General features: G+C 35.7%; 1 protein-coding gene across 1 annotated transcript; it reads left to right on the top strand.

The window, feature by feature from the left end:
• Positions 1-2,441: 2,441 nt before the first annotated feature.
• LOC149197229 (zinc-finger homeodomain protein 2-like) lies at positions 2,442-4,023 on the top strand. The gene is made up of 2 exons (XM_089405779.1): positions 2,442-3,560; positions 3,698-4,023. Exons 1-2 carry the CDS (start codon positions 2,739-2,741, stop codon positions 3,719-3,721), a joined length of 846 nt encoding a protein of 281 aa, XP_089261905.1. The 5' UTR covers positions 2,442-2,738; the 3' UTR covers positions 3,722-4,023.
• The last annotated feature ends 7,642 nt before the right edge of the window (positions 4,024-11,665 follow it).

Genomic DNA, 11,665 nt, shown 5'->3' with positions numbered 1-11,665 from the left:
AAGGAGTCAAACAAGGGTGGAAAATCCACTCGCCTAAGGGAGTTGTCGAGCGACTGATCCAATTCTCCTTCATTTGCAAGTGGAACCACTTGAGGCCTATCTCCCTGCCCCCTCTAGCCTCCACCTCATTGTGCCCTTTCTCTTTGCCATTGCATAGGGAGGCCTTGTAGAGAAATTTGCTACCTCAAGACAAGAAACTAGCCCACAAAGGCCCGAGCCACTCTCTGAACCCACGTGAACACCCCCTTCTTAGGAAATAGGTAGCCCTCCTACCTACATCGTTTCTGCAAGGCAAACAAATGTCTAGAGATGAACCCAACTCCTCTTTCTAAGGCAACACAGAGAGCTACAACCAACACTAGAATTAACCAGGGTCTAAAGATTCAAGACCCACTCCTCTAACAAAGAAGCACAATACAATTAGGGTATCTCCGAATAAGGTCTCCTCATAAAAATACCTGCAACCCTCTACAAAGCCATGCACCACAATGTAACCCACAACTTTTCTACTGAGGCTCCTTTAGCCCTTGGTAGCCCTGAAGGACACCAACATGCAACTCACCACCAAGCAGAAGGAGCTATAGGGCCACCCATGACCATAACTCAACAAGAAGAGAAAGGACGCCTTCTAGGGCCACCCACCGAGGAGGAAAGACCCCTTTATCGCCCAACCTGACTGCCAATTAGACCAAACTAGCCGAGCATACCACACGTTGACCACTACAGATGACCAAAGGAATTGAATTACCAGGGTCCCATATTATCAGTATGAGTGACTAAGAGTGACCATGAGTCTCTAGAGAAGAAATTGTCGCCCACGTAAGAGCTTCCCCACAGAACTAGGAACATGCTAGGTTCTCTAGAGAGGCCCTCTATAATTCACGCAAAAACAAAACCCTCGACAAACCCAACTCTCATCTCACAAGTCCAAAAATTGCATGCAAAGGACATTACCAGCAGTATTATAACCACTATTGCTTTGAGAAGGTTCTTTTGCAGGTCTCCTCACTTTGCTTGCCTAACACATTTCTGAATCAAAACTGCCACGTGTGAGGGCCATTAATGCCCATGACTTGAGCAATATTACCTGCATTCATCACCCCAATGAGGAAATAAATATATAATTTAATAATAATTAATAAAAAAATTTAAATTAAATATAAATTAATCTTATGACATAAAATTTTAAAATTTCATAATTTAAATAGTTATATTGTTTGCATAAGTTTATTTTATAACTTTTTAATTTTATTGAGTTTGGCACAATCTTTGACATAATCTCTTTGACATGAGTAAATAGTTTAGAGTAATTTAAAGAGACCGCAAATTTGATGAGTAAATAGTTTAGAATAATTTACAGATATCACAAATTTATCTTGAAAATAATGAAAATTCTAACATTATTTAGATAAAATCACAAAAAAAGAGAACCAATTTATAACCTCTATGAATAATGCCAATTTAATTTTCTTATTTAACATTAAAAATGTTAAACCTAACTGTAATATAAACTTAACCTCATTGCAAATGCTTTTTATACACTGACAACTTTTTTATTTTTCAATTTAACATTAAAACTAAGATTAATCTAAACCCAATTAGAAAAAAAACACAAATCATAATTTCCCCTCCATATTGTCACTACTCTGAGTGTGGTGCATAATGTTCGCCCTACCAAACTTCGAAATTTCTAAATTTCATAATTCAACATGGTTCCCACTACCGTGCTATCACTCTCTGTGTGTGTCCCTGTCGTGAATAATGTTGGGCGTAGGCAATTTGTAGATATGCCGTGTAGAAGTAGGAGATGTGACAATACATTGAAGGAGGGAGGGTCTGGGTCTGGGTCTGAGACGTTTGGAAATGTCTAGCCGAAAAAGTGGCCGGCCATGGTCAGAGTGGGACCTGTAAATATCGTCGGAGGAGAAAAAGAAGGAGCGGCAACTGTATTGTCCACGACAGAGTCCTGCACTTTGTTCGCGGAAAAAGGCAAATCTGAGAAGAAAAATCCTCACGCGGGGCTCTCCTTACCACACACTGCACCAATATTTTATGACGTACTATTATATTGACTTGACTGGGGAGCAGAACAAGATTAGATTGCAGGCAGAACACGATTAGATTGTGCTGCACAGAGACGTTATGGTTGGATAAACTAATGGAAAAATCGGAAACGAAACGTTTAATTAATTAATAATAATAGTTAGCCGAAAGATAAGACGAGGGGTAACCGCCCATTTAAGGAAAAATAATAATCCGCGCTTCGGACACGACGTTGGAACTTGGTCCCCTCCATAATAAACTCTAATTAACGACACGACACGACACGACAGAGAGAGTTTGAAAATTTGTTTAAAGTAACCGACGCAGCCCTCCGCCCGGGCGACGACGCGTGGCCCTTCGCCAGTTATTGGTATTAAGCTCGGATTTGCCTTGCCCGCGGTTAACCCCAAAGGGCGGGCAGTGGGCTGTGGGCACCCTTCAGACCCGAGGAAATTTCAATTTATGATAATACTGTGCGAGGAATTATTATTATTATGATCCACAGATTGCAGGTGGGATTGGTATTTAGTTTAGTGCAGCAGGTTTGATTAAGATCGGGATTACGAGGACTGCAGCGGGATCAGGATTAGGGCGCTCTATGGAAAGAATTGGCAGATTAATGGCCTAGATTTGGATTTTGATTTGGATTTGGATTTAGGTTTAGATTTAGGTTTAGGTTTAGGTTTTGAAAATATATGATGGATCATCATCATCATCATGCTCATCATCAGATCCCGGTTTCGATCTCGCCCGTGTCTGTTCATGACATTTCCAGGCTTCAGCAGCATCAGATTTTTCACAACCCCGCCAATATTGTTCATGAGGCTGGGACTGGTAATAACAATATACATAGTAATAGCAATAATGTTCATGTTACCCAGAATGGGAATGGCGATGATGGGAAGCCTTTGGTGGAAAAGTCGAAGAAGGGTGAAAGTGGTGAGAAGATTGTGAGATACAGAGAATGCCAGAAAAATCATGCGGCGAATATTGGGAGCCACGCGCTTGATGGATGCGGGGAATTCATGGCCAGTGGGTTGGATGGCACGGCGGAGGCTCTCAAATGCCAGGCCTGCGGTTGCCATCGGAATTTTCACAGGCAAGAAGTTGAGGGCGAGGGCGGGTTGGACGGGTGGTATTCCGGTCCTGCGGGACGGAGCCGAGTCGATAAAAAACGGCTGCTTCCCGGTGTTGGAAATGTCGGCGTCCCGCTGTTTTCTTCCCCATCACCGCCGCACGCGGCCACGGCGGCGAACGCGTCGGGTCCTCAGATGTTAATGGCCTTGAGCTCCGCCTGCACGCTCGGCGAACCGGAGTTCCACGAGGGGCTCGTCGGCCGTGGCGTCGGGTCGTCCTCATCGGCTATGAAGAAACGTTTCCGGACGAAATTTTCGCAGGAGCAAAAGGAGAAAATGCACGCGTTTGCGGATCAGTTGGGATGGAGGATTCAGAAACACGACGAGGCCGCGGTTCACCAGTTTTGCAACGAGGTTGGTGTCAGGCGCCATGTTCTCAAGGTCTGGATGCACAACAACAAGAACACTGTGGGAAAAAAATTATAGTAATTATAGTAACTTCGCCTCAAATCAAATCAGTTTTTTGTTTTTTAATGTCTGGTGCAAACCTGTAAAGTAAATTGATTTCTTCTCCCTAGGTTGTTGCTGCTGCTGCCATTTGAGACCTCTGAAACACCTAGGTTTTCTGTTCATCAACTGATGTTCAGCGGCTCTTAATTCGTTGTTGCTGCTGAACGGAGGGTAGTTTGATAAACTAACACAAATGAATTAATCTGAGCTCCATCTTTCTCTACTGATGGGGTTTGGCCACCATCGGTGTATTACTATGTATGAGTTCTAGTTTGTGTTTTTATTTTTTTTTCTTTCTGTTTCTGATGCCAGTGACACCAGAACTCCATCTGTTATGTCCCCATATCACCATATTTCTAATGAAGTTCTACGAGATAGAAGCATTAAATGCTCACATTTTAATGGGATTCACAGACTTTCCTCTATAGGGGGGGAGGGAAAATTTTGGGGACTTTGTCCATGAACACAGAATGGAGCTGATGACCTCGAATATTCCTGAGGTCTTTCTATTTTTATGTTCTGAATATATAATTCTTTGTTTCTAAAACTTTTGGACTCCATTTCTTTACTACAATATCTGGTTCTGTCTCTTTAGCGCCACTGTTAGGAAAAACTATTATTATGGCAATGCGACGCTACTAATACTGATGTGAAATCACTGATCAGTGTAGCATCTACATGTATTTATATCCCTGATTGTAAATCCCGGATCAGTAGAGATAGCATTCATTGTAAACTCCTGATCAGCGCAGTGCATCGAAGTATAATAATAATAATAATGATAATAATAGTATCACAGTCTAGTTAGATGCCAAATTGATGAATGCGAGATCCCCTTCTACTTGGGAGAAGTGATCCCTCAGCATATTGATTGGACTGTTTTAAACCCTATACCCTATAGGATGCCATACTTAATTAGTATGAAGTAGTAACCCCTCAGCTATTGAGTGGACAGTTTTAAACCCTATACCCTATAGGAGGCCATACTTAGCGCTGATCTACAATCAGGGTTAATTAGTATGAAGTACTGACCCCTCGGCGTATTGATTGGACTGTTTTAAACCCTATACCCTATGGGAGGCCACACTTAGCGCTGACCTACAGTCAAGGCTAATTAGTGCGAAGTACTTTGAGGTTGAAGCACCATTTGAAATAGGACTATCGTACTTCGTTTTATAGTGTCACAGAAATAAAACTGTTTGTATGAACTTAGAAACAATTTCAAGCCTAGAGGACTAGTTAGTATAAACTATGAAGTAATGTGAGATTAATACCTCTGAAAAGTTTTATTTGAACTGGTCAACATACATTTTTCTGCACTGTCACAGAAATTAAACCGATTCTATGGGCGTAGAAACAATTACAAGCCTAGAGTGCTAGTTAATATGAAATAATGTGAGATTGAAGAGCTGAAATCTTTCATTTGAAATGGGATTAGCATACATTGTTCTATAGTGGCACAGAAATGAAGCCCTTTGTATGGATAGAAACAGTTACAAGCCTAGAGGTCTAGTTAGTAAGAAGTAACATGAGATTAATCACTGAAAACTATCATTGAAATGGAAATAGCATATTTTGTTTTACAGTGGCCAAAAAATTAAACCGTTTCTATGGACATAGAATAATTACAAACCTAGCAAACCTTTGTGTCTGTGTGTGGGGCTTCGTTTCAAATAATAATGTAAGTAATTATTATGTGTATTATATGTACCATTTGTGAAATCCATTTCTCAATACAGGTTTCTTTCTTTACAGTTCGCATCTTTAATTTCTATGCACCTGACTGAGTAGTCAGATTGTTAGGTAGCCGATAATTTACCGATTTTCTTTCTTGATATACAAACTAAGGTTGAAATTATATATATATATATATATATATATATATATATATACATACATATATCCTCCCTTTCAGTACTCTGATATGAAAAGAAAAAGGGAAGCCCCAAAACAGTAAATTCCCGAAGCTAGTATTTGTGTGTGATGTAGCTTTCCAGAGACAGGCAAGTACATGACCACAGAATACATGTTATAGGTTACCGCTCTATGAGGCCGTGACAGTGAATGGTATATAACCCAAAATGCTGCTGCATGTATCACCAGGCAAATCCATGGCTTATGAAAAATGTTTGGTTCTAGATGTCCAGGAGAGAATGTATGTGTTAAAAATTTCTGTGCAGCTGCAAATGTTTATTTATGCTTTTAGTTGCTTACGTTTTTTCTGCTTCTAACATGCCTTGGATGCTTTCACCAACTTCTCTTGATTTGCATACAAGTATAATTTGCTCCTGCCCACTGCCACAATCTCCGTTATAATATAATTACTCGAATAAAAAACCGATTTGATCTGGCCACAATGGGCTTCCTGTTACTGTTATCAAGAAAATGATTTGATTTAGCAATAATAGGTTTCCTGTTACTGATTGCAAAAGGAAAAATTGATCCGTAGAATGTTACTATGGGCGATAAGTAGCATAATTCCATCTTAACTTTAAATTTATTAAGCCCTGAGAAGGACTGAAAAAGCTCCAAATGCAAACCTGATCTTGGCACTATGTAGGGTATTTGTCCTTGTATAAATGCACACACTAAGCTGTTCCCCCACCCGGGGAAATTACTAGCATAATGCCATATTAACTCCAATATTAAGCCCTTAGAAGGACTGAAAAGAGCTCCAAATGCAACTCCGATCTTGGAGCTATACTAGGGTATTTGTCCTTATCTAGATGGGCACACCAATCTCTTCCCCCACCCGGTCTTTAGAGCGTGGTTTTGATTTCTGTCCTTTCTTATAGTCAGATTTTACTGGACAGTTCCATTGGATTCAAGGAGATGCATCTTGAAATCATTGGTTTCTCCGTTATTTATGCATCTTGAAATTATTAGTTTCTCCCGTTAATTTTTGTTTTTCCATAGCCCAACCCTAGATTCAAGAGTCACGATCTGTTGTAGGTGCTGCTAATTTTCTATGGTGCGAACATCTAACGTTTGGCAACGATTGCTTGCTGCTTTCTTGTTCAACAAATAACCGTTTTGCTAATGCAACAATACATAAGTCTCTATACATTAGACCTAGCTAAAACATGGACTATTCACTATTCACTGTTCACTATTGGATCTTCCTATTCACTATTCATTTTATTTTCATCTTTGTATTGTATTTTTTTTCCATGGTTATCTATTTTACCATCATACTATGTACTACTTGTGTGCATTGATTGATATACCATTGAAATAAAATTGGTATTATGCTTCATACCTGCTTAATGTAAACATTATATAACCAAATTTGCTTGCAAGTCTATTTCTGTTTTATGTGTGCAGAATATTCAATTTTCTTTTTCTCTTCCAGTTTTATATCTTCAAAATCTTACAGAAACATCCATACACCTATAAGAACATCCCAACACTGCCATCTGAAACTCATGTTTGGAAACTTTTACAATTGGACTTTGATTATCATAACTGTAAGGAAAATATTTGCATTTTTTAAAACTTTAATTTTTCTTTCCAATTTTATATCTGTGAAATCTTATAGAAACATCCCAAGTCTGCCATCTAAGATTTATATTTAGGAACTTTTTTAGAATGGCGCTGAGAGTATCAGAATGGTAAAGAAAATATTAGCATTTTATTTTCATCATTTTTTGTTTTTGTTTTTCCATTAGTATCCTTTTTACCCTCATACTATGTACTCGTGTGCAATGGTTGATACCATTAAAATAAAATTGGATTTTCGTATTCAATAACTTCCCTACATTTATAGGATTGTTTTAAGACCATCTTCTAAATGTATAAGCCTATTTCATAATAAACTAGATTGTCACATGTTAGGAAAATTTAATATAGTTTATAAGATGAAATGCCTAAAGTGTGAATTTCCATCGATCTTCTTTTCCTTATCATCCAAAGTAACATCTATTGACCCCCTCCCCTACCCTTTTTTTAATTTCATTTTTCCAAAATGTATTTACTTCTATCATCCCATACCGCGATAACATCTAACTGACATCTGTAACATTATAGAAAATCTCAATTCAGATTCTTTATATAGTAGATACTAAAGAGGTCATTCAAGGATGACATTAGTAAGTAAACACGGGAGGCTGTAGAATGATCCAAAAAAAATACCATGAAGGAATGTTTTGACAATTATGTTTAGAGTTTTCTTTTTTGTTTCTCAAGTCCCATCCATGTTTACCTCTAGCATTTTCATTTCTAGCTATGAACTACTATTCTAGCTAGACTATCAACCTCTAGACTTTTAATTTCTAGCTATAAACTACTATTCTAGCTAGACTATCAACTTCTTGCCATGAACTATTATTTTCAGAAATTCCAATCTAGGGATTATAGAGGTGTTCCCATTTCTCAAAATTTTAAAACATAATTTCGTTTCCTTTTAAAGCTAATGTAATAATTTATTAGTATTGAATTTGATCGAAATCCCCTTTTCCAATGAGTTTTACAACATAGTCATTATTTACCAATAATGCATATGGTGGTTTTATTTTTACCACTTTGTCCCTTCAAGGTAGTTCCTATGGTGGTTTTATTTATTTTTACCATTTTGTCCCTTCAAGGTAGAGCTTGTGGTGGGTTTTATGACATTGTCATAATTTCTTGTGGTGGTCTTTTTTACCTTTTTATAGCTTCAAGGTAGCTCTTGTGGTGGGTTTTATGACATGATCATAATTTTCACTGGAAGCAATGCCCATTTTATCCCTTCAAGGTCGAGACCATTTTGGTGAATTGAGTTCTTGTGGTGGGCTTTATATGATCATCATCATTTGTTCAAGACCTTAAACGGTGAATTGACGTCTTGTGGTGGGTCTTATGTCATTGTCATAATTTTCACTACCTTAACCCTTGGACTGAGTTCTTGTGATGGGTTTTATAACACGATCTTAACTTTCACTAGAAAGTAATGGCCATTATATCAAATTCAACCTTAGCAGTGAAATGAGGTCTTGTGAAGGGTTTTGTAACATAAGCATAAGCATGACTTTCACTAGGAAGTAATGCCCATTGTATCAAATTCAACCTTACCATGAACTGATGTCTTCTGATGGGTTTTACAACATAATCCTAACTTTCACTAGGAAGTAATGCCCATTATATCAAATTCAACCTTACTAGTAAACTGTGGAAGTAATGCCCATTATATGAATTACAACCTTACTAGTGAATGCCCATTATATCAATTTCAACCTTACTAGTGAACTGAGGTCTTATGATGGTTTTACAGCATATTCATTGCTTTCACTCTTGTGATGGGTTTTATAACATAATCATAGCTTTCACTCTTGTGATCGGTTTTATAAGATAATCATAGCTTTCACTCTTGTGATGGGTTTTATAACATATTAATCATAGGTCTTGTGATGGGTTTTATAAAACATAACACAATCATAACTTTCACTAGGAAGCAATGCCCATTATATCCCTTTAGGGTCTAAGACCTTACGAGTGAAGTGAATTAGGGTCAAGACCTTACCAGTGAAGTGAGTTCTGAGTTCTTGTGGTGGATTTTATAACATAATCATCATTTTCACTAGGAAGTAATGCCTATTTTATCACTTCAGGGTGAGTTCAGGGTGAGTTGTAAGTGAATAGTATCATTACTAGTGAACTGATGTCCTGTGGTGGATTCGATAAAGTGAGTATAAGTGAATAGTAATATGCTTCTTTGGTAATGCATTAATTTTTATTTTTAGAATTAGTTAATGCCAATATGCATTTTAATTACTCCTTTGGTAATGTGTTGATTTTTCCTTTCAAGTCAATGACAATATGCATTATTGGTACTGTATTTTAGGTAAATTACTTAATTGAAATTCACTTGAAATAATTTTGTTGCTTTAAAAAATTTTAAATCATGGAAAATTTTATATCATGGAAAAACAACCTTTTGCATAATATTAGTATTTTGTTTCATGAATAATTTCTAAAATCATGGAAAAACAACCGTTTGCATAAGATTAGTATTTTGTTTCATGAATGATTTCTAATACTCTCGTACAGAGTACCTCCCGACTGTTGGATTCTAGGTATTAACTATTATTTTAAAAAAATGGTGGAAGGATTAGAATGACAAATTCAAATTATGATCCTTCCTAGAGTTAGTTTGGGAAAACTTACTATATTATATGGGAAGAAACTTTGAACGTAAATCAGAGTGGTAGTTACAGAAACCCTAAATTTTTGATATCCATAGTGAATTTTAAAGTTATCACATAAATCTATTTAACTTTTAGTTAAACTTCGAACGTAAATCAGAGTGGTAGTTACAGAAACCCTAAATTTTTGATATCCATAGTGAATTTTAAAGTTATCACATAAATCTATTTAACTTTAAATAATTAAAAGCTTAAGAACTATTATAACAATAATATAGTGTGAATTTGGGCTATATTCATATTGCGCTCGTGACAGGCGTTTGATTTTGAAAAGCTATCACTGTACCTTTACGGGTAAGAATCTTCATCTATTATATAACTTCACATAATACAATTTTCCCGGCCAAATAGGCCAAAATAATATGTTTTCACTCTCAAATATTATTATTATTATTAAAAAATTAATATGTTATCAAGGTCTCAAATATTATTAATATTTAAAAAAAATTATTATATATATATATATATATATATATCTACCTATTTAAATTACAATAATTTTGTTTACTTTACAAACTAAAGTAATATATTAACAATGATTTTTTTTTAAATCCCCTTTGGAAAAAATGCGAATGCCTAGAAGACTTAGCATTCCGGACCTTAGCGAAATTGACATGTGCTCTTGATTCTTTTCAATAGATTTTGTCTTTCCATGGAACGAAATTAACATGTGCCTTTGATTCTTTTCTATAGATTTTGTCTTTCAATGGAAGTAGCAAGGTGCCTTTTATTTGGTTTTTCCCTTTAAGTAATCCCATGTATAATGATTGAACTTTTTCATTCTTTGTTTTTTTTTAAAGTAATCCCATGTGTAATATTCAACTTTTTCTTTTCATGATTGTAGTTATCTTTAATAATTAAATTTAATAAATAATTATTAATAAATAATTATTAAAAATCATATTGTATAATCTTTTTAATTATAATAAAGTGGGGCTTTCAATTATTATGTCTTTAATGTCTGTTTGAAGCCGGTCTTTATTGTCTATTTGAGTGTCTCACAAAACTGGTCTTTATTGTCTATTTGAGTGTCTCTCAATTATGTCATGCATTTTCATTTACTTATTTTATATTTAATAGCTTTAGACAACTTTATGGTATGATATATTTTTACATTTTATTTCATATAATTTTTAATCCTGCCAAGTTCTCTTCATGTATTATGTAATTGATGGTCAAGTCACAACCTTGTCATTTGGCATGCATTTTTCTTTAAAACTCCCTCTTGTTTTTCATTTACTTTCATAACATTTTTTTAAAATCTCCCTCTGGTTTTTTATTTACTACACTATTAATCTTTAGTGTTTTTTATTTACTACACTATTAATCTTTAGTGTGACTCTGAAATTTTTGGTGCTGGAGGAAAAATTTGAGGTGAAATCTTGATGTAACGCCCTCAAAAATACTAGGGCACTTTGATTGTGCATGGGTTACCCATCAAATTTGTGATTTCAATAAATTCTCTCTAATTTTAGAGAAATTAGAGAAATTAGATCTGAGAAATCCACCGAAAAAACTTTCAAAAAATCAATTTTTGTATCTATATAATCATAATTAATCTTTCGATACATATCCATTTATTTATTATATATTATAGATAATGGCCAAATTGCAACTTTCTGATTTGAAAAATTTGAGGTGAAATCTTGATTTGTGTTAGTTAAACTGTTTTTTCTTTACTATATATGGATTCAACGCCCTCAAAAAAACTAGGGCACTTTGATTGTGCACGGGATACCCATCAAATTTGTGATTTCAATAAATTCCTGCCAATTTTAGAGAAATTAGATCTGAGAAACCCATCGAAAAACTTTCAAAAAATCATTTTTTTTTGCTATATAATCATAATTAATCTTT

Source organism: Pinus tabuliformis, chromosome 2_2, assembly GCF_031772625.1.
Source record: "Pinus tabuliformis cultivar Carrire ecotype Pingquan chromosome 2_2, CPIR1, whole genome shotgun sequence".
In the NCBI taxonomy this organism is placed as follows: domain Eukaryota; kingdom Viridiplantae; phylum Streptophyta; class Pinopsida; order Pinales; family Pinaceae; genus Pinus; species Pinus tabuliformis.
This window is presented reverse-complemented; position numbering and strand designations above follow the sequence as displayed.

Bases quoted from the DNA above. Each gene is read 5' to 3' on its own strand.
- LOC149197229 (XM_089405779.1), top strand. From the start codon at position 2,739: ATGATGGATCATCATCATCATCATGCTCATCATCAGATCCCGGTTTCG. The intron at 3,561-3,697 runs GTCTGGATGCAC...TCTTCTCCCTAG, and splicing joins TCAGGCGCCATGTTCTCAAG to GTTGTTGCTGCTGCTGCCAT.